The sequence below is a fragment of the Coptis chinensis genome, chromosome 3 (assembly GCF_015680905.1).
Source record: "Coptis chinensis isolate HL-2020 chromosome 3, ASM1568090v1, whole genome shotgun sequence".
Taxonomy (NCBI): domain Eukaryota; kingdom Viridiplantae; phylum Streptophyta; class Magnoliopsida; order Ranunculales; family Ranunculaceae; genus Coptis; species Coptis chinensis.
Window position 1 is genome coordinate 119838703 of NC_141458.1, and position 22264 is coordinate 119860966.

General features: G+C 36.6%; 3 protein-coding genes across 9 annotated transcripts; 2 read left to right on the forward strand and 1 right to left on the reverse strand.

Moving 5' to 3' along the window:
* Positions 1-565: 565 nt before the first annotated feature.
* On the reverse strand, positions 566-1591 carry LOC147513726 (Integrase-type DNA-binding superfamily protein). The gene has a single exon (XM_086596935.1). The coding sequence runs from the start codon at positions 1531-1533 to the stop codon at positions 859-861; it is 675 nt and encodes a 224-aa protein (XP_086453061.1). The 5' UTR covers positions 1534-1591; the 3' UTR covers positions 566-858.
* A 6423-nt stretch (positions 1592-8014) lies between these two features.
* LOC147513727 (TraB family protein) lies at positions 8015-11343 on the forward strand. Of its 6 annotated transcripts, none has more exons than XM_086596936.1 (7): positions 8015-8485; positions 8564-8679; positions 8793-8881; positions 9007-9081; positions 9260-9370; positions 9992-10087; positions 10951-11343. In XM_086596936.1, the coding sequence occupies exons 1-7, from the start codon at positions 8109-8111 to the stop codon at positions 11215-11217; spliced, it is 1131 nt and encodes a 376-aa protein (XP_086453062.1). In that variant the 5' UTR covers positions 8015-8108; the 3' UTR covers positions 11218-11343. The 6 variants fall into 6 exon arrangements, 4 of the variants coding, with proteins under 4 accessions (XP_086453062.1, XP_086453063.1, XP_086453064.1 ...); XM_086596937.1 differs by having other exon boundaries at positions 8023-8485; positions 8551-8679; XR_015215612.1 differs by having other exon boundaries at positions 8026-8485; positions 9235-9359.
* Positions 11344-11729: 386 nt separating this feature from the next.
* On the forward strand, positions 11730-15351 carry LOC147513728 (protein CHAPERONE-LIKE PROTEIN OF POR1, chloroplastic-like). Of its 2 annotated transcripts, none has more exons than XM_086596941.1 (5): positions 11730-12287; positions 12369-12556; positions 12645-12748; positions 14289-14733; positions 14834-15351. In XM_086596941.1, exons 2-5 carry the CDS (start codon positions 12405-12407, stop codon positions 14982-14984), a joined length of 852 nt encoding a protein of 283 aa, XP_086453067.1. In that variant the 5' UTR covers positions 11730-12287; positions 12369-12404; the 3' UTR covers positions 14985-15351. The 2 variants fall into 2 exon arrangements, with proteins under 2 accessions (XP_086453067.1, XP_086453068.1); XM_086596942.1 differs by having other exon boundaries at positions 12144-12287; positions 12380-12556.
* The last annotated feature ends 6913 nt before the right edge of the window (positions 15352-22264 follow it).

Consider the following 22264-nt stretch of genomic DNA (forward strand, 5'->3'; position numbering starts at 1 on the left):
AAATTATGAACTATGGGTCCATCACCACCTTGGCAGAGATTTTGTGTAAAACCTCATTGAGCGCATACTCTGAAGGCACCCTACAATCCTACATAGCCGCATCGGAATGGAAAATCAACAACGATATCATCTACATGTTCCCACTGCATTCCTATACAATCAACTATCTTGTGCTATTGACTATTCTACATTTTATTCTTATGTCTAATGCCTCTCAATGTATCACTTATCATATACTCGAACACTTAATTAGTACAATTATTAGTTGCAAGGAACTTCAAGAACTTAAGAGGTGTAATCACAAGTCTTCAAACTAAGACATTTTGAGTCTTCATTACGCCTATTGATTAACATTTGAAGAAACAGGTGGGGGTTTGGTTATTTAAATTCCTGATAACTTAAAATGAAAACCGCCATATACTGACCACAACAACTAACAGAAAACCGCCATATGTTGACACGTAAGTTGTACCCTTTCAAATCCCAATCATTTGGGTTTTCTCTAAAAACCATAACAAATTAACAACCACCACAAGAAGAAGAAAGAACGTAAAAAAAAGAAAAAGAAAAAGAAAAAAGTCAAAACTATATTGCTTACACATATATAAAGTACTGGCATTCAACACTAAAAAGCACTATACCTACACTGAACAAGTCACAGAGGAGGAGTATAACTTAATCCTCTTTTACCAATTAGCTTCAAATCTCAACAAAGGTAATATTAAATCCATTTTCCTCCATTTCATAAGCTTTTGATAAAATTTGTCAGAATATTCCTCCATTTATTATTATTATTATTATTATTGTTATTATTTTATTATTATTATTTAATTTTATTATCTTATAATGTGGTTGGTCTCAAGAATAGCTCCATAAACTCTCTCCATCTGAAGTAGAAGGCGAGGCGTCAGACGGCGGTGAATCTATTCTTGGAAGACTAACTAGCATTCCTTCAGCCATATCCAGTAGCAAATTCGGCATATCAAATATTGCCTCTTCATCGATAAATTCTTCAGTAGACTCATCTATACTTTTAGTATTCGAAGACCCATCCTCGTATTTTGAAAGCTTGTTAGTTTCATGTTTATCTTGTAACTTTGGTGCTTTACTCGCTGCAGCGGTTGTTGCTGCAGTACGTATTTCAGAAGGTGAAGGTGAAGCTAGAATTGGATATGAAGAAATAGACTCTGGGAAATTGAGTACAGCATCTGTACCTTTTAAAGCAAGCGCGGCGACATCATAAGCAGTAGCTGCCATTTCAGGTGTAGGAAATGTACCGAGCCAAATACGTGTGGTCTTACGTGGTTCACGTATTTCCGACACCCATTTTCCACTACGAGATCGGATTCCTCGATAAGTCGGGTGTTTACCGCTTGTCATAATAGTTGGTTTTGGTGAAAGGTTTTCACTTGTGGGGATTGAAGATGAAGAGGAGGAAGATTGTCGGGAATGAGGAATATTGGATGGTATTAATATTGGTTTTGGTGGTTGCTCTTGTTGGTGTACATTAGTATGAGCAGGAGGCTCAGCCATATAAGGGGGTGAAGGATAAAAGGAATGGAATGTTTTAGACCTTAATGAGCTAAGTGGATATATGGTTTTGGGTATTATAAAAAGGGGAGGCAATTTGAAAAGGCCACTACTCGAAAGCGTGGGTAATTCGCGGGTTGGAGGGCTGGAGCAAACACGTATTAAGCGCAAGCTAACAATTAGCTGTTACCTATTTTTGAACAAGTGTGTCTCATTAATCCTTAAAAAAATCAACTCTTAGTGTTTTGAGTGACTGTTAATTTGAGTGACATGCTGTCATTCAACACATGTCCATGTTGTCAAGATAAATACTTTTCTTAATGCCACAAATATTATTATAAAAACATCTCGTATTTCCACTCGAGCTCGCAATATAACACTTGGTGAGTGGGGGTTACGGTTACTTGAACTGGCGTAGTCTAGGCCAACATTATCCAATCTGAGGTGGAGTTTTTTGAAAGCGGGGGGGTCTCAACTCCTAATTAAGCTAGACGCCTAGGGACCTTTCGGAGTCTTGGGGGTCTAGTTTCAACTGTATACCATAATTAAAGGAGACTCATAACTCATAAGCGAGATCTCATAGGGACTGCTTTAGAGAGTCTTGTCCTATATAGGGTTAAGCACTAGTTTCATAGGGCTGTATACCATACTTAAATTTGGAACTAATTAAAGATCGAGGGCATTTTGACCGGGTACTTAATTACTTGTACATTTTGAACTGTTTTAAAAACAAGAAATTGGTCCCAAGGCCCAAGGAATTGGTCTACGGCCCAATTTCAATCAAAACAACTCTCAAATAGAGAGCTTTTTTATAATCACTCACAAAGACAAATTTCGGGTGAAAATAACCCTAAAAACCAATTTTCATGTGAAAAAAACTTTCAAGGACAAATGATCCGGATTTGAAATAAATATTTTTGGAACTAATTTTATCCTTTACTTGTACATTTTTACTTATGTTTTAAAACAAAGAAATTGGTCCAAGGCCCAATTTCAATTCAAAACAATTCTATAATACAATTTTTTTTTATAATCACTCACAAGGACAAATTTCGGGTGAAAATAACTCTGAAAACCAATTTCCGCGTAAAAATAACTCTCTAAGAAAAATGACCCGGATTTGAAATAAATATTTTTCGATTTTATCATTTATGTCCCATATATGAATAATCAATCATACCAAAATATGTGAATGTACCTTATACAATATATTGATGTATTAACAATGATTATTCATAAATCATGTTGAGGTATAAACAGTGATTGTTCATACTCCAATACGTGTTCTTACTTATCATACATTATGTTAAGGTATGGACATTGATTGTTCATACCCCAAATAGGTATGAACAATGATTGTTTGTTCATACTTCAATAAATGTTCTTATTGATCATACATTATATTTAGGTATGAACATGGATTGTTCATACCCCAAATAGGTATAAACAATAATTGTTCATATGAACATTGATTGTTCATACCCTAATATATGTATGAACAATGACTGTTCATAGCTCATGTTGATGTACAAACAATGATTGTTCATACCCAAAATAAGTATGAACAATTATTTTCATATATGAATAATTATTATTCATATTCCAATAAGTGTTCTTATTGATCATACATTATGTTTAGGTATGAACATTGATTGTTCATACCCCAAATAGGTATGAATAATCATTATTCATAGCGTACTCTATGAACAATGATTGTTCATAGCTCATGTTGATGTATGAACAATGATTGTTCATACCCCAATAAATATTTTTATTGATTATACATTATGTTGAGGTATGAACAATGAGTGTTCATAGCTCATGTTGAGGTATAAATAATGATTGTTCATATTCCAATAGGTGTTTTTACTAATCATATATTATGTTGAGGTATGAACACTGATTGTTCATACCCCAAATAGGTATGAATAATCAACAATGATTGTTTATAGGAAGAATGACTATTCATAGCTCATGTTAATGTATGAACAGTGATTGTTTATACTATATACACCAGGTCGTTTCGGTTGGGCCGGGCCGTTTATTATTTGGTACAATGGGTATACTTGACATTTCATATACCCGAGCCATTTTTAATTTCGCGTCAAGAGTTTACTTGAACTTTCACCTACCCCGTCCTTGTGAGTAATTAAAAAAAAAGGTGTCCTTATGAGTTACTTTCTTCTCCGATTTGCCTTGGAGAGTTTCTCTCTATTTTAAAATCGGGTCTATAAGCTATTGCCTTAACCAACTTCGCCCTAAGCCCACATTGTTTAAAAATCATGGACCCGATTGGGGTCTAAATGGACCGATTAAGGCGAAGCTGACTTCGGTCTCTAGGCAGTCCAATCAAGTTATTTTTTTTAAAAATAATTAAATGTTGAAAATTAAAGATCCGTGTAGGTTTAAGATTTGAATGAGTTTAAAAGACTAAAGTCTAATGTAAATTATATGCCACTATAAGAAAGAGTATGTTTTTATATGAAGTCGATATTCTTCAACTATTACGCATTTTTGTAATAAATATATTTGTTTGTGTTTATTTTTTGAGTTATGGTAAATGATTTTCTTCATTTCTTATAATATATGTGTATATTACTATATATATTATAAGTTATATTAGGAAAAAAAAAACCGATTAGCACCTAGCCCGTCTAGGCACTGCATAGAAGGTCTAGGCGCTCTCCCACTGCCCGACTACCGCCTAACATTTTTTAGAACACTGACATTTTGCATTAAGTTGTCTGAACTCTCCAATAGAACACTGACATTTTGCATTAAGTTGTCTGAACTCTCCAATACATTGATGGATATCAGTTCAGTACTATGAAAAATTTCCAATAATATTCCGTATAGCGTTACACTTTTATAGATCCCACATAGATGATAAGTCATGTTTTTATGTATAGGGTATGCCCGTGCCTACGGCCCGCGATGCGTCGACACGCCTGCGGTGCTACCTACCTCGACGCTCGAAGAGTTATTCTTGAGGTAAACTGGCATGTCCCCACTACTATTTATAATAATTGGGCTTAAATATCTGTGTGCTGCCCGGTGTGCCTGTTGAAATATCTAAGCTTTGTTAGAATATGCTAACTATATGAGTTTGGTTTTCTGAGTTAGTTCGACATATCATTATATACATACTTTGAGATAGAATGGAGAGATAAGAAGGATGCATTCAAGAAGCGTGTTGGCGCATAGTGCGAACAAGCGACCCGAAGTTATCGTTTTGATCGGCTCCATAATAAGCCACGATCTTTCCGACACCGGCACCACCAAATAACCCAATCTTTCCTCCTCTCGGTATGGTGCCGGGTCCACAATTGTACAATGCAGCAATAATACACGTTTAGTTGAGACATAATCTTTCCTCCTCTCAAACTCTTGTAACATTAAAAAAAACGGAACCTTTGCGTGCTACTTTTATTCGTAAATTCAAGATAACCGATAATAAACAATATTTACATAAGCACATGAAGCTCTTCATACCTTAATACCGGTTACAAGGATTTCTTGCTCGGTAGCTTCGCTCAACAAAGTTTGGGGCCTCACGATGGATGGGCAAGATATGATCGGTTTCGGTGAAAAAGGAAATAACATGTCAAAGCGGTGAACAAACCAAAACATATGTACCAAGACAAAACTATGATGAGCAAATGAGCAATCGTCTCAAAAATTCTATCGATATCTCCCCGTGGTCAATGGGTTCACCAATGATGTTAATAATACGACCAAGAGTAGCCCCGCCTAATGAAACACCAACAACCCACGGATAAGGAAGGGTAATTACCATCAATAATACCACAACCAAAAGAGATAAAAATTATCCGCCACATCTTAACCAATCGAATACCATGATATGCGTTGGAAAACTAATCTCAATGTTTGAAACAATCCCAAATGAATTTATACAACATTTTCCTTACATTACCTCTCATTAGCAACAAATAACTAAAGTTAATAAATGGGTCATACTTTACGGTGATGGGAGAAATTATTAAGAAGCCTTTGACCTCTAACAAGACCTTGATTACCATCCATAGCAATAGTCCTAAAATGTTGAGCCGGTTCAAAACTTGAATCGAATTATCCAAAACTTCTAAAGCAAATCGAAATAGGTGGCAACCCTTCATTAAATCTAACATCAACCACAACACCAATAACTTACTCCCAATCGCACCCGCATGTAAACTCATTATTTTCCCACCTTTATTATTATTATTATTATTCATTATTATATTTTTGGCCGAGTATTCAAGGTAACGGTTTAAGTCTTGATTGAAAACTACTAATCCAACTTTAATAAGGTTTGAAATCTTGAAGATAATTGGTCTTCCAATCGATGTACATGTGGGTTTATTTAATTTCATAACATTTCTAGATCAATCATCACATGTGTTTCCAAACGACTTGATATGGAAGTAGCTTGAAAAAAACAGATTAAATATCGTGACAAACCTCAACAAATCAGCGATAACCACGTCCAAACGACTTGATATAGAAGTGGGAAAAAATTGAAATAGTGCTAAAGATCACGAGAACATGGCTATTATAGTGGGGTACATGGCTTAAAATGGGAAGATGTTTTAGCATTTCTTTTGAAGCAAAGTAGTGCTAAAGATCACGAACATCATATAATATACAAATGAACAACATTGATGGATCGGTGTGGTTTTATCTAAATGCTCGGATCTCGGATCTAAACATCGCAAAAAGGTCTTCGTTACTCACCGGGGTTGTGGTTCTTTGTGGTTACAATGAGGCGTGGATTTTATAGATCCGCGGTTCTCGACAAGATGAGAAAATGGGTGGGAGTGATAAGTCATGTTGGAAGGAAATGATTATTTTTTTTTCCCTAAATTAGAAGAAAGAGATAATAAGTCATGTTTTTATGATATTTAGATGGAACTGGATGGAGGGATGGGAGGCCACAAGGGCCCCACACCATTGTGTTTTATTAGATAGATATATGAAACTAGGCGGTGCGTGTGGGGGCGATCACACCTCTAAAGATTTGTAAAAGTCACATAATGTGATAGTTTGTTAGGAAAATAGCTAGACTACAAGAATTCGCACCCCCAATTGTTTTACATAAACTCCACTACCTCACCCTCTAGTTCAATTACTGGGTTGTATATACTCTTACACTCCTAGACATTGAATTCTGGTTTTGTCCCTGCTTTTATGGAAAGATCGGAAACTGGACCGAGTGAGCTAACTTTGAAAACTCATTCTGTAATTTGTATGCACCTAGATAACACTTGTGCCTCCACATAATACACCTTCTTGCTATTGCTATAAACCTATAATGTTATATATGCACTAAAAGTTTTTGGTCTACAACTCTACATCAGTTTTGGTAGACCCCCGAATATGCTAAACTACTTCAAAAGGTGATTCCAAAGATAATTTATAAGGCGAAGAATTAAAAAGTTATAGTAGCATTTGCCCAGACAGATAACATCTCTATTGTCTAGTACGCGCGCCATGTGCGATGAACTCGATCAATGTTGTGATCAGATTCGATAACTCAACAGACACTAATTTGATAGATTATCAGTCATTTTACGTATACCTAACGTTAGGTACGTCAAATCAGACGCTAGGTAGTGATCAGTTGATCATTATTATCTTGTTTCCCCTATTTGTCTCTATGGCTTCGTTCACATATTCGAGACACTACAACTTTTGTACAAATTTGGTTATTAAGCATGCATGGACGGACAATGATTCGTGTTCATGTACCTCCACATTTTTACATAGGCACAAAAACCGTACACATTTTGACCAAAAGGCACAAAGGGCAATGTGATTATAGCTAGCACCAAAGTATGTATTATTTCAGATAGGGTTACCGTCCTACTTTATCCTTCTCCTATATAGTGGCAGACGCACTCCTTTTGGACTAAACAGAGTCGCCAAGAAACACCTTTCCATGCGCAATGGCAATGCATTATATGGCTTTTCTGTTTAGTGATTGAACTACCAGCAGTCACTAAAATATTAAGACCAGTAGTACTCTTGATGGCTTAAATTTTTGTGAAAGAATAAAACTGAATTGACATCATTTATAAAGCCTAGTGCAATTATGTAAAACAAATATTTCTAAAGTTGATTAGACTGAATCTAACCATATTTTTCAAAGTAACCACACTTTTTCTAAACAGATCGACTTCTTCTAAACTGATGTCAACCTAGCTGTATGCCTGTAAGTAATCCTTCATCATGTTCCAGTCGTTCTCAGCACAAAAGAGATACAAAAAAAAGTCCATTATCTCGGACTGTCGACTTGTAATTCTTCATGGGAATGAAACAATTTTCCATGCCCAAAAGTAAAGTAGGCCAGCCGTCGCCATGGCCACTTGTTAAAATTATTAAGGAAGAAGTAACTGGACCTTCCTGTTTTGGGCTTCATTTTTTGGGCCCTCGAGCCAAATTTAGGTCCACCGTCCAGAAATAAGGTTGGTCCCAGGGTTTTCATGGTACGTAGCCGTTAGAATGATCTGGAGAGTTGAGTCTCGTTATCTGTTAAAACCGTTAACCACTGAACAAACGTCAACACACTCTCTCTTCTAATGAAGACTCTCACTTCTCTATCCCCTTTTCTCATCTCCTCAAAACCCAAACTTGGAAATTTTCCGAAAACCCCAAATGTTTCAATAAAACCACCACCACCAGAATTCGATTTCAGGTCCGAACTTTCAAAAGATTCTCAAACTGCCATCTCGAAATCCCATCCAGAATTACTTGATTTAGTCGAAAGTGATAGTTTAGTACTTATCGAAAAGAGACTTTTCGGTCCCACACCAATTTGGAGAAGTGAGTTTATTGAGCCGGAAGAAATTTGGTTAATTGGGACCACTCATATTTCTAAAGACTCGGCTATGGATGTCGAACGTGTTGTAAGAAGTGTAATGCCAGATAATGTCGTGGTTGAACTTTGTCGAAGCAGGCAAGATTAATTTTATCATTCTTTTATTGGTCTTCAATTCCATAGTCTAACTTCAATTGTTACAGAATTCATTTTCAGAGCTGGGATTATGTACACTTCTAATGAGGGTGATTCTGGTCCGCAGTTAAAGTCAAATATGTTTTCTTTAAGCGGGGCTGGGTTTTTTGGTGCCGTTGGTCGTAGTATAAACTTGGGTAAGTGGCAAAAATTTAGCCTTCTTGCTCATGTAGTTCTGTAATGCAGGATTAGAAATCCATTTCAATATTAACTTTGACGATGATGTTGTTATATGTACTTGTTCCTACAGGGGGTCAAACTGCTCTGGCGTTGCGATTGCTTTTGGCAGTTTTCTCTTCCAAAATCTCTTCAGATGCTAATCGGCCTTTTGGTGATGAGGTAGTTGACATAGACTAGGAGAGGAATTTATAATATAATTCTTAAATGATATCTCCATTGATAACAAAGAACATCAATCTTTTTTACTCTGCATTTTCACAAAATTTGTTACTCTTACACTGTAGTTTCGTGCTGCTCGAAAAGCTGCCGAGGATATTGGAGCTCAACTAGTTTTGGGAGATAGGCCAATCGAAATAACTGTATGTTTTTTGTTTTTTCTATTGATGTATGATACGCTTTATCGATTATTCAATAGGTTGTTAATAGAGACATGAGGTTATCTTTCCCTCTTCTTCATAAAAGGTTATTTGTATACAGAATTTTCCTTTCGCTAAGCAACAAATTTTGTTTAGGAGTTACAGCTAATTGTTCTTGCAGCTTGAAAGAGCTTGGAAATCCCTCAATTGGAATGAGAAACTTGGGTTGGTCGTCTCGGTTTTTCGTGGAATTACTGCTCAATCATCTGATATCTCAACGAGTAAGTTCAAGGTCAGTCTTTTAACAACTCTTGTTTGGAAATTCCAGATTTGCAACTATGTTATGGGAAGGAAATAATACCTTTAGATTATATCTATTAAGCTTTGAACTTTTTGTTATCCCCCCCACCTTTATCTATTTTCTTCTAGTTGCTATTATTTCTGAAGTTTTGAGTGTTTGTTGACCTCTTTTTCACATTTTGCCCTTGACTGCGTGATTCAGTCTGATAACAGTCCATTATTTATGACTCAGTATAATATGGATGGCGCTCAATTCAGTCTGATAACAGTTCATTATCTATGACTAGCTAATTATAAAAAGGATGGCTCCCAATTCAGTCTGATAACAGTCCTTTATTATAGCTGTGTCTCTCAATTAATGAAGAGACATATTCTATATTCTAAAAATAAGGAGTAGCCACGGGTTTGATGCCACATCGAGAATCTTGGTTTGATAAATTTGGGTGATTGCACATGAACTTCATTTAGCAAAAAGATAATTGATAATGTCTTTAAATTTTTTGCTTCGATTATGACATTCTTCGCTTCGATTATTTTATGCAAATATTTTTTCTTTCATGTAACTTCTTGAACATATTTAAGAGTTATTTTTCATTCACATTGTTTCTTGTAGGACCTAGAAAAAGATGAAAGCCCATTTCGGCTGTATGAGAAGCTGAGCATCACGTATCCATCACTCCTGCAGCCTCTAATCCACGAACGAGACACGGTAGTATTTACCTGACTATAGCTAAATAGCTCTTTACTTTGAAGATTGAGAAAATAGGGAACATACATTCTTGAATGAAAACATTGAAACCATGCACAGGCTACGGTATCAGATCATCTACTGCTAATGGTAGAGATTCCATCCCTACAACTCACAAATCCACCAGAAAAAACCAGATTTGATGTCTCTTGACGTCATAGTTTAACTATGTGACCTCAAAAGCTGAGTATATGGTGGTTGATTTGTAAGGGCGTAGAGGTGGAATCTTCACCTCGGTGATAGAATTTGTGTTTTTCAGTCACACGAGCTCTTGTATACACCAAATACTATATTTTGGAAACTTTCACAGTTGAGTTGTAGGCTTAACTGTTGGCATTGAAAGGAATATAGTTAGGCTAAGTGTTTCCATACAGATAGATGGTCAGGCTTTTGGGGCCACTGGGTTTGCAATTTCAGGTTTCACATAAAACATGCAAAGCTGTAAGTCTGTAGACTGGTGGAAACCTGGTAATTCAAGAAGCTGACCCCATGAGCAATACTCGATGCCACAGAAGATGTTTGGAATTCAAGAAAGAAATCGAGTGTTCTGCCTCAAACCTTCAAGAACCAGTCTATAATCTATCTTCTTTACCAGTTATGCTAACTGATATTCAAGTGTGATACGATAAACAGCTAGGGTCGTTTTGTTCGTGGGTAAGCAGAGCTAGATTATGATTATCAACTTCAAACAAAGAGTTTCTTTAAGTAAACTTCATAAAAAATTGGTGTTTATTGGGGTCCAGTTAGAAATTACAAATTCTTCGTGGCTATTTTATCATCTTCATTGGATACTTTAATTGAGAAAATATTCGCTGCTCTTTCAGTATCTTGCCTGGTCTCTGAAGAGAAGCAAAGCTGTGAACAACTGTAAGAGGGTAGTGGGGATCATTGGAAAGGGTCACATGAATGGGGTGATATATGCATTGATATCAGATCTAGGAGACTTGCGCTTCCGCGACCTGGTTGGTCAGAAGTCTTCCAGTGACAGTTCTAATCGATGGGTTAATACTCTTCTTATAAATTTGGTTAGGGACACTGTTATTGGGATTATATTGTGGGGATTATATGAACAGCTAAAGACTGCACTGTAGAGTATATACTGATGTCAAAGAAAGTGATTGTTTATATTTTCTAGTTTAGAGGAAAATGCATGTTGTACTAAAATTTGTCGGAGACTACAGCAAAAGTATATAATAACTGCAGGCTTTGTAACAGTATATAACTTTAGTAGATAGTTCCTGATAACTGGTTCTAGGTTCCAAATAGTGACAATCTTTCATTTCTTGCTCTTTAACTCTTCCTATTCCTTAAGCTGTTCTTTCACTTCTTTCTGATAGGAAAAATACATGTTTTGTATCAAATTAAGATAAGTAATACAGGTTTGGGTGATGAACTTTTTATTTTATTTTTTTAAGTGTTTCTGAATTAGCAAAATTCTGGAAAAAAAGGGAGAGCAGATACTCAAGAGCATCCTAGATTGTGCAACCTGTGTGATGTTTTCCACAAGTATGTTACATGTATCACCAAATCTCTGGGGGATTTCCAAGCATCAAGGGTGATACTCCAGTATATAATTGTATAAATACTAACACATCCCAGCAACTACAAAATATAAATGTTTACTTCGTTATGTGTTGCCTTCTGCAGTTAAAAACCAAAACCGAAAATGGACGTAAAGAGTGCGGATGGACGTACATCTGCAAGGAGATTGTGTTTGCTGAATATTATTCCCTGGGCTCGAGCCCATCCCCAATTTCTAAAATGGTTTATTTTTTAAGTTTATATTAACATGAGTTTATCCCAAATTTTATTGAATTAAGACCAGAGAACGTTACACTGTACAAATAGTCAAATACTACCACATGTGCAAAATCCATTTCTGTACCTTGCAAGTTGGACATGATGATGTTGTCTGTGTTATCTGGGCCGCTTAAATCTTAAAGCCGAGTTAAACAATGCATGGGTTCTGGCCCACGGAACCCACTCCTAGTAACACAACAAAAGCCCAATATCTGTTGTTGGGACTTGGGGTCGACTTTGACAGACGAAGCAGTCGTTTCTAGTACGGTTCTACCCAAAAACACTCGACGCCTCCCTCTATTACAGAAGACAATTTTTAATCTGCCGCTCCACTCAATTTGAGTCAACGTCAAATAATCTGGTAATCTCTCTCTCCACCCTATTTCTTCTATTTTACTCTACTCCAAATGTTAAATTAAACTATCTTTTTTTTTATCCTTAGGGTCCTGGCAGTATTTTCGACACGACTGCTCCAAAAATGTTGTCTGTATCTGGATTGACCACTTGTAATCCCATACGAATTTCTCCTCATATACCTATTCAAGGCTCAAGTACACGATGTAACCGTGTTTCAGCTATACACTATAACAGAAAGTTCACCAAGAACATTGAACCTCTCCGTCTAGGCAGGTATATAACCACCTTATCTGACTCGGTTTTTCTTATGTTATTATTATGGGTAGCATCATTTTTAGTAATGCCGTTATTATTCTTACAGAAATTACTTGGTTGGTACCACATGGAATTATAAAGTTCGTCAAACTCACAAAATCACGAGTGCAATGGATGCTTCGTTTGGTAATATGGCCAATGACTCAACTGGTAAGATATTCTCCTTTTGTTACATATTTTGATGTCGGAAATTACTTGTATGCAAGTAAAGCGCCCAGTTGTTGGATAAGGTTGTTATTTATTTAAGGTTGAATTCTTGCATGCTTTTCATCGTTGTAACCTTGTCACTTCTACATTACTCTCCTGCTTGTTGGTACATTGTCATCATTCTTCAGAGACTCATGACGAATGTTGTCTGCATGGGTCTGTTGTCGCTTTCCTTGTTTTTACTTTATACTTCTGTTTGAGTATTCAACTACATTATTTTTCACTTTCGATGTATTCCTCCAAGAAGTATAAAGACAAGTTCCAACACTTATAGAGGTCGATCATCTCTCCAGTTCTGCCAGCGAAATGTCGGTAGCCACATTGCTTAGAAATCGAGATACTCCATTGGAAAAGAGTGTCTTTATTACAACTTAACTTACTTAGTGCTCTATACAGGGGGGGATCCAGGATTTTGTATCAAGGGGGGCTGCTAGTACAAATTTTAACTATTAATTTTTTTTGGGGATGAAAGTGTATTATTATAAGTATTTTTTTGTTTTCGACGGAAAAGTTGCCCCCCCCCCTGCTCTATATGTTGTGTGATATGCACAGATGGCACGGGATGATGTAGCCTCGTAATGCGGCGTAGTGCTGTACTGGGTAAACTGGCTAAACTCACCCCACTGCTGCTGTTTGTTTCATTTTTTTCCCTGCGTAGAATTTTTCAACAATTTACCCCTATGAGTGATTTGCCCACTATATGGGGGAGGGAGGTGAAATTTTCTTACCTCCACCTAAGCAAGTTTTGCAAGGTAAAATACAAACTGCATGCCACATTTGGAGGCAAGTTGCCACCAAAATATAGATTGCTCACTAGGCAATCAAACGCCGCAAAGTGCAATTTGCTCACTATAGTTTGCCTTTGCCCACTATGAATTTTGTTAGTCTCTATTCTCCAAATATCAGTTCTCCAATGTAGTATTTATTTTTTTAATCGTTTATTCCCTCATGCGCCAGTCTCCAACCCCAGTCAACAGTATCAAACAGCAAGCTATTTCTTGTCTCATTCACCAGAAGCCAGTCTTCTCTCAAATGCCGCTTTCGCAATTGATCTCCTTTTTGTAGGCTTAGTTTCCATGTTATTGTTATTTTCAATCTTGTTCCCATTATCTTCGTATATGTTTGTCGGCTGATGAAATTTGTGACTGAACATTGAAGGAAATGATATAACTCAAGTAAGGGAAAAACATCTTGTTCATTATATGTAGGTCAAGTGATTTCCGGTCTAGCATAAGTACAAGTACATGAACCCGTATGAGCTGTCGGGTTCAGCAAATCCAGATTTGGAGACTCAGGGAACATTTCAATTGTTTGTAATATATATTTAATTTCATGTCATACCAAAGATTGAAGTCCATGTGTACTGTCACAATATATTTTGGACCTCAGTCATACTTTCTTGGCTCACCTGATAATTAAAATAGAGGCTGGACATCATCAACTTCAAAATTTGAACTTCACCTGACTCTTCTTCTTTGTACAGATATTTTCCCCAGAATCAATATAAGAGACCCATACAAAAGGCTTGGAATCAGCAGTGAAGCTTCTGAGGATGAAATACAAGCAGCAAGGAACTTTCTGATTAGCAAATATGCAGGACACAAGCCCAGTGTCGATGCTATAGAATCAGCGCATGACAAGATAATTATGCAGAAGTTTCATGAAAGGAGAAGACCAAAACTTAACATCAAGAAAAAGGTGAGGGATGTAACTCAGTCACGGGTTGTACTGGCTGTCACAAGTAGATTTCAAACCCCTTCCACCAACTTTGTCATAAAGACGGCTGCCGTCTTTGCAATACTTGCTGTGCTTAGTGTACTCTTTCCGACAGAGGATGGACCGACTCTGCAGGTGTTAATATCTCTTTTGACAACCATATATTTCATATATGATCGTCTGAAGAGCAAACTCCGAGCTTTGCTATACGGGTATGCATACTGATAGTTCTTTTATTACTAAGATCGTATAATCTCCTCTATGGATCTTTGTTTTTGTTTTGTTGGATAACGCTGGGCTTTACTCACTCAGGATTGGTGCTTTTGGTGTCTCCTGGCTATTGGGGACCTTTTTGTTGGTGTCTGTGATTCCACCCGTACTTCGAGGTCCAAGGAGTTTGGAAGTCACAACTTCACTCTTAACTTATGTGCTTCTTTGGGTTTCTTCTACTTATCTGAAGTGATTGCAGTACCCTTGGCATCATATTTTCTGTGAAGTAGGTGGGCCAGAAGTGGATGTTTATGGATGTTCTGGCATCTCTCTTATTACTGCAGCGAGCATTCACGTTTTGTTTGTTTCTCTATCACTAGTATGATTTTCTCGTAGTGCATGCTCCTCAAGTCAATATGTTCAATACGAGAGAGAGAGAGAAAAAAAAGAAGGGGCGGGGAGGGAGCTTACCAACCAGTGGACAGGAATGTAAGCTAAGACCATCTTGAATGTAAGCAAGATGCTTAGTTGTTTAGAGAGAATGTATGGAGGCAACTGATCGATGTTGTATGTAGGAAGTGTAAGCTAAGACCATCTCGAGTAAAGTTTTTCTTAGGCTATGATTCATTTTTCAGTGACTAGATAAATGGTTTCAATCAAACCAAGAGTCCTCCCAGGCTCCCTTTAAATTACCCTCGCAAAGACTAGCACAGCTAAGTCCATTTTTCTGGGGTTTGTTTTATGTTTTTACCCAGAGTATCACTGCCTTGTTACAGTACTGGGTGGAACATGGTCTTCAAGAGGCGTTTGCCTTGTTACACTATTGGATTTGAGCAAGTGTTGAGTCTAAGGCGGTGGGGCTAAGGCATAGTCGATTATGTTCAGCAACATCCAATATTCCAATAGGTGTTCACTGATATTTTCAGTGGACAAGATGAGGAATATTGATCAATCTTTACAGCAAGCCAGCAACTATATGCAACGTTTAGGTAGGAATTTGGCTTCATCATTTTGGCAGTGGCAGAGTTGGTCTGTTCCTTCCAAGTGTTTGTGCATTACTCTGGTCGCAGTTGGCTCTCAGATCTTTTCGAACTTCACACCAAGCAACATCCCATAAATCTAATTAGTTGCAGGCGCCGACTAGCAATTAATTAGTTTTGGGTGATGATACTAGAAGTATGGGGCTCGAACCCCGCCAGCATCAAAAAGTTACTAATTTCATTTAAAATAAGCTTACCAATAAAAAAAAAAAAAAAATTAGTTGCAATGGAGCATTCATTTCTAGATTTCAAAATTGTTGTAATATATCGTTTACGACGTTAAGACTGATACCCTCAATCAACCCAAGTACCCAACCATGAAGACCCAATCATTGAGCTGACACTCACCACGTAAATCAAATGTGCTTAGCTCTACAAAATTCCTTAATAAGCTTGTACGGAACTTTTGTTTTTTTAAAGTGGAAATTTTATTGATAATGATAACAAGTTTTATAAATAATTAGGACAGGCGTGCAACAAGTTGCGCTGCAAATCTTTTATGAATAGCAAATCTTATTTTTCTAAAAACAAACTCGTTAGAACCAACTGTCATTACGTTGTTGTCCATAACTTTCTGAAGTCTCTTGAGAAGCTCAACAGACTGTTGTGCCAAGAACCCGAAAGTGTTGAAACTATACAGAATAAAACAATATTAGTTAGCCCTATAAGCCTTCTCATGCTTCTCCATCTTTCATGTCATTACTCTATTAACTGTTTCTCCCACTTCAAAGTCACCATTCTCCAGCCCTACCAACAGAGAGACTCCAGTAGCATCGACACATGCATGTTTTCCGACAGACTGTAAAGTCCTGAATTATTATTAAGGGTATTTTTGTAAATTTCATATTAAATCTAAGGCCGTTATGTAAATTGGTCGTCGGGTTTATTTTTCAAACGCACGTAATCGGATGAAACTTAACTCCACTCATAAGTCCTTAACCGACCAAATAAAAATTTGACAAAATGTTAAGCGGTTTCTACTACCGGCGGCACGATGAGTTAACAGTGTTACACGAGTTTGAGTGGGTTATTGTTATAGCCTCGCGGTGAGATAGAATATAGGAGATTAAATTGTTGCGGGATGGTCGGAAAAATAATGCATCAAGCACGAAGTCAAATGACTTAGCGGTTAAGAGTGAATTAAGACTTTAAGTCTAATGGGCATATTGGGCTTGGGCCCTTAACAAAAATCGGCCCAAACAAAAATCGACCAACCGAAATCGCCAAACAAAAATCGCACCTTCTTCCCCAATTTTCGCACCCATCAAAAACCCTAGGAGAGAGAAAAATTCATCAAATTCCATCACTCCAAACCAACAATTCTTCACACTCAAACCTTAGAAACCTTAAACCCAAATGTGAGGATTGAAATCACTGAATGGAATCGCCTTACCAAGGTAAAAAATCGAGTTTAATTTCTTCCTAAATAGATATTTAAACTAAATTTCGATGGATTAGGGGTGTATGGATGGAAGATAATTGAAATGGGATGTTTGTAATGTGCCAATGCGTTGTTGGTGGAGATAGAGTGGAGCGATTTTGATGGAGCGATTAAAGTAAAATCTAGGATTTTGAGCGAATGCGGTTTATAATTGAATCGATTAAGAATGAAGAATTGATCAGGACAAAACGTAAATATTCGATAATGTGAATGGAATAGTGGAATTTGTTCATGCGTCGGATTTAATTGTTTAAGAGCTAGATTAAGTAATGAACGATTGATAAGGAAGACAAATAATAAATATTGATAAAAAGAATTTAATGTGAATGGAATAATTTGGAATTTGTTGTTGTTGTCCGGAGTCGAGAAAAATCTTAATCGTTATTTTTTTTGATATAATTAGGCGTTGTAACATTTATTTCGAAATAGCCAGAGAAGGCCGAGTAACAAAGCTTTAAATGGCCTCGTAAAGTTGATAGTGAGGATTAAGATTTTACGCTATATAAAATTAGCGCTCGCTCGATAACTTCTAATGGTCGACGATATATATATATGATGTGTATTATAAATACTGAGGGATTCGGTTAAAAGCGGGCTCAATTCGGTTAAGTGGGCTTGAGGAGGAACGGAGCTTGCTAAGGTAGGAACCTACATCCCAATATATAGTCCGCTTATTTCCATGGATGATTTGAATTGATTAAATTGGAAATAGATAGTTTTATATCAACCATGCATGTATATATATGATATTCATGTTTTGCATTGTATTTCCTCGCTATAAACTATATATATAGATAGCTTTTGTGAAATGGGTTTTCTCAGAAAATCGGGTAGCTAGGGATTGTTTCTTTGTTAAAAGTGAAAAAAACTGGTTGAAGGAAAGGTTCGCGTCTTTGTCCACTTAAGAGAGATGGATTTTTTGAAATGCGGGTAAGAATTACCGGGTGTTTGTATAACTAGGTGAGGTTCCGATTGTTCCAAATATTGATGGTTGAATATTTACGATGATTAGCCGTTTGGGAATCATCGGTTGTTATTTACTATGATAACATTTGGGAGTCATAGGTTGTTCTTCGATTTGGAAATCCATGAACTCACACCTATATAATCAAAGTTTTAAAAGAAAAACTAGACATGTAACTAGAGTATTTGAAAACAATCGTAAATTAATATATATATATATAGATATTACTATGTTTTATCACGAGGGGATGTAGAAAAGGAACCGTGAATTCCTATAAAGAAGGAATAATTGTTATGTAAAATTCGAGACGGCACAATTTAGGATGGTGTATACCTTTCGAGGTGGTGGGCCACCTTTAAAGGGATGCATCACCGGATGTAGTCCGGGAATTCCTTTTCTACTTTTCTAGATAACCATGTTTGTAACGTGTCAAAATAATATGGTGATTAGCTTGTTGTGGGGTTACATGCTACCTCGATGAGGTTTAGGACGCTGGAGGAGAGTGAGAGTTTAGTCCACTCTCTCGGATGTGTGTGTCGATCCTTAAAATATATCGTCGAACGGTTGACAAACCGTAAGTTAGGTGACGATTATTATATGGGGGTCGTGGGTCACAGGCCCACCCGAGCCCTAAAAGCTTTGGGGATTTTTGTGTATTTAACACAACAACGACATTTCATCTCCCCGCCGAAAAATGAAAACATCGGTGCATGGTTCACATTGGGAAGTCTTGAACCGAGATTGCCTGTGGCCGAAAATTACCGCATCCTCACCATTCTAATAGGATGCGTGGTCCACAATAGTTGTATGATGATTGTGAAAACTCTATTTTAAATATCAATGAAGCATGTCGAGATGATTTCGCTAGTTAGTGATGTATATATACATAGTCACAATATTTGAATACTATTATAGAAACCCCGATGTTTTAAATGTTTTCTATAAGTAGACTATTTATTGGCTATGTTTTCTTTTTATAGGCATAGTTGTTTGCTCATCCTACTTAACATTTCGGGACGAGCCAAATTTGCAGAGGAGGCTTTTCCTAACCCTAGCGATGAGGGTTATGGGGATTTGGGAGGATTCCCTTACGCTTGACGAGACAGAGTCAAGTTTATATTTTAAATGTACAAGAGATAAGCTAGGTTATTCTTTTTGTCAGATATAATGAGCATAGCTCTTTTCTTTTGGTTGTATATTAAGAGGTTAGTTTATTTGGTTTATATATATGGTGAGCTAGGCCATTTTGATGTAATATTTGATGTAAAGCAGGTTACACTTACATAGTTGGTGGATGGGATTTGATGTTGTTGGAAGGTTGTAGTTAGGATTTCCGTGTTTATGACAGTTTATGACAGTTTTAGGGTTTATTAATGTCGATCAAACAAAGGAAACTAATGAAATTCGGTAGAATCGGGATAGGTGTCTGCCTCGAGATTCATTCCATGTCCTCGGGATGTGTGATGGGTCTCGAGGCGTGACACAGACCAACTATAAATCAAGACATCCGCCGACCGAAATGTCGATCTGCTCTCATTCGGATCAATGAGAAAGTTAACAGGAGCCTCTTTCTTCACTTGCACCTTAACCCTCCAAATTGCGTCACATAAAATGTCTCTAACATGATTATGTCGGTACTTAAAACCGGAAAAATGTCTACAATATGTTGCATGGTCCCCAAATACATCTAGTATGCTCTTTTATCATACAGGGTCAACACAACCATCATAGTACAGAGGAATCATAAGACGATACCAGAAAATGACACGATACTCCACCTGTGACATACATTGTTCAAGTCCTTCCATCAAAATAGCAAGTAGAAAATATTTTGTATGTTCCAACTGCAAGCACCCAATTACTCCTTTCTGACGAGTAGATAACTCAAACTCTCTCTCAAGACTAGCAACAATCTTACTATAAAAGCTTCCACTAAAAAAAATTGAGGTTTTGAGGGGATGGTAGTATTCACTGCCATAATATTAAGGTCAAAATTGGGTAAATAGTGACGCAATGCACTGCTAGTATCATCAAGAATCTCACCCATAAACACCTGGCCATAACTTCTAAGAATATGGTTCTGAAGCTCATAAGTCTGAAAATGAGAGACAACAAAAGCAAAGACAGAGACATCAGTGGCACAATTTGATATCTAATCCACTAAGACGTAAATGAAACGACACTAAATGCCACTGTAAATCACCAAAGTCAGGGCCATCAAAAACTATAATACCCGGAAGAACAAAGAGGAGATGCCAATCAAAAGTCTTAGTTGCCTTTTAAAAAATGATGGAGGATAAGTACGAATCACAAATACCAGCTTTGAGAGCTTGACACAAGCTCGTAACAGTGCTAACTCACAGTGTAGATCTTCCAATACAGCTAAACGGTCCATAAAGTTATAGTTAGTTTTGTTTTGTTTAACTTTTTTTTTCAATGATATTTTCCAATCTAGCACCTTATTTATTTATTTATTATTTTTCAAGTTTTTGCTTTCTAATAGTAATGCAACTAACTGGTTGTGGGCCGACAAGATTTGAAGGTGCGGTGAGCCACCGTCCATGGGGTAACTAAAATATGATTATACCCTACCTCTCATTAACAATATATCTAGAGAAGGATCACAACAACATTCACCAAAAACATAGAAGAAACTGTACGGAAACTCCAAATTGGAATTTTTAGAGATGTCTTATTTTTGTCATCAATTTTACACCAAAAACTTCTAAATTTGTGATCATTAGTTATTCGAAAAAAAAAATCTTTTTTATGGTTACAAAATCATGAAAAACAAAAGTGGTATTTTCACTACTCAACATCTCGACATTCAAAATATATATTTAGGGTGCAAATGGATTCCAAATATTCGAATCCGATTCGAATTATTATTTGAAAAATCGGATATTATCCGAAAATTTTAGATTCGGATAATTTTTTATGTCCTAACTAGTTTCAAATACGGATTTGGATAGTGCCATATCCGCATCCGATAATATCCGATCCGTTATTAATAGTTATTATATATAATTAATTTATTAATTTTTATTGTATAAAATATTATATAAAATCATAAATTTAAAATATAAAACTATAATAACAAAATAATAATAATATATGACAAATTGTTATGAAATCCGTGGGCCTATATGGATGCCCACCATTAAGCCCATATGGGACACCTCTTTATGTGTATTTATCCTGGTAATCCTTTATCTTGGTGTTTATCTTGGTAATCCTTTATCTTGGAAAGAAGGTTACCTAGTTGTATATAAAGGTAACCTCGTCCTATTCAGACTTACCTCAATGAATAAGAATTCTCTCTATCTCATTCTCTCAACGATTCAATACATGTTAAGTTAGTGTAGTGTTCTCTTTAAGTCGGTTTAATTCTAACACGTTATCAGCACGATAGTCTCTAGCTTTGGATTAAAGGTATTTAACGAACCTTTTGATCCAATTATTGAAGTTCAAGAAAAAACTTGTTTGCTGAATATAGAACAGGCGTAACATAAAGCCAATGATGAAACTGTTGTGGTTATTTTTTTATTTTTAGTTATATTGTTTAAGAAAACAAGTTGATATGCCGTAAGAAAGATTACTATTTTATGATTGTTTGGCTATGGAGAAATCATTTTACCGGATTCTAAGGGGTATGTATTGCGTTTTGGTGCCGAAATCGGTACTGTTTCGACCACTGGAATTGGTGGTGTTTGATGCCGTCATAGGTACTTGTATAGGCCGTCGAATTCGATGAACTAGGCCTGACCATTTATATTGGATGGGTTGGTTTGTTTAATTTTATGATGAAACCAAAGATTGAACTGTTTTTGTTTAATTGATCTAACCCTTTGATAGTTTTGTTTCGTGCCCTAAGATGAGAGGTAGAAGACGATGATGTCATCAGGACATTATCACTCATTAAAGATCTCCTTGGGCTTTAAGTCTATGTTTTACCTGGGCTTCAAAAGTTAATGTTAATGTTATGGGCTTTTAGCATTTGTTTGTTTCAGACCTAACTTCTTATAAACTGATTTGGGTCTGACCAGTTTGGACCAGGCCATTTTGACACTTAAGGACCAGGTCTGGTT

Bases quoted from the DNA above. Each gene is read 5' to 3' on its own strand.
- LOC147513726 (XM_086596935.1), bottom strand. From the start codon at position 1,533: ATGGCTGAGCCTCCTGCTCATACTAATGTACACCAACAAGAGCAACCA.
- LOC147513727 (XM_086596936.1), top strand. From the start codon at position 8,109: ATGAAGACTCTCACTTCTCTATCCCCTTTTCTCATCTCCTCAAAACCC. The intron at 8,486-8,563 runs GCAAGATTAATT...ATTCATTTTCAG, and splicing joins GTTGAACTTTGTCGAAGCAG to AGCTGGGATTATGTACACTT. The intron at 8,680-8,792 runs GTAAGTGGCAAA...TTGTTCCTACAG, and splicing joins TGGTCGTAGTATAAACTTGG to GGGGTCAAACTGCTCTGGCG.
- LOC147513728 (XM_086596941.1), top strand. From the start codon at position 12,405: ATGTTGTCTGTATCTGGATTGACCACTTGTAATCCCATACGAATTTCT. The intron at 12,557-12,644 runs GTATATAACCAC...TTATTCTTACAG, and splicing joins GAACCTCTCCGTCTAGGCAG to AAATTACTTGGTTGGTACCA. The intron at 12,749-14,288 runs GTAAGATATTCT...TTCTTTGTACAG, and splicing joins TATGGCCAATGACTCAACTG to ATATTTTCCCCAGAATCAAT.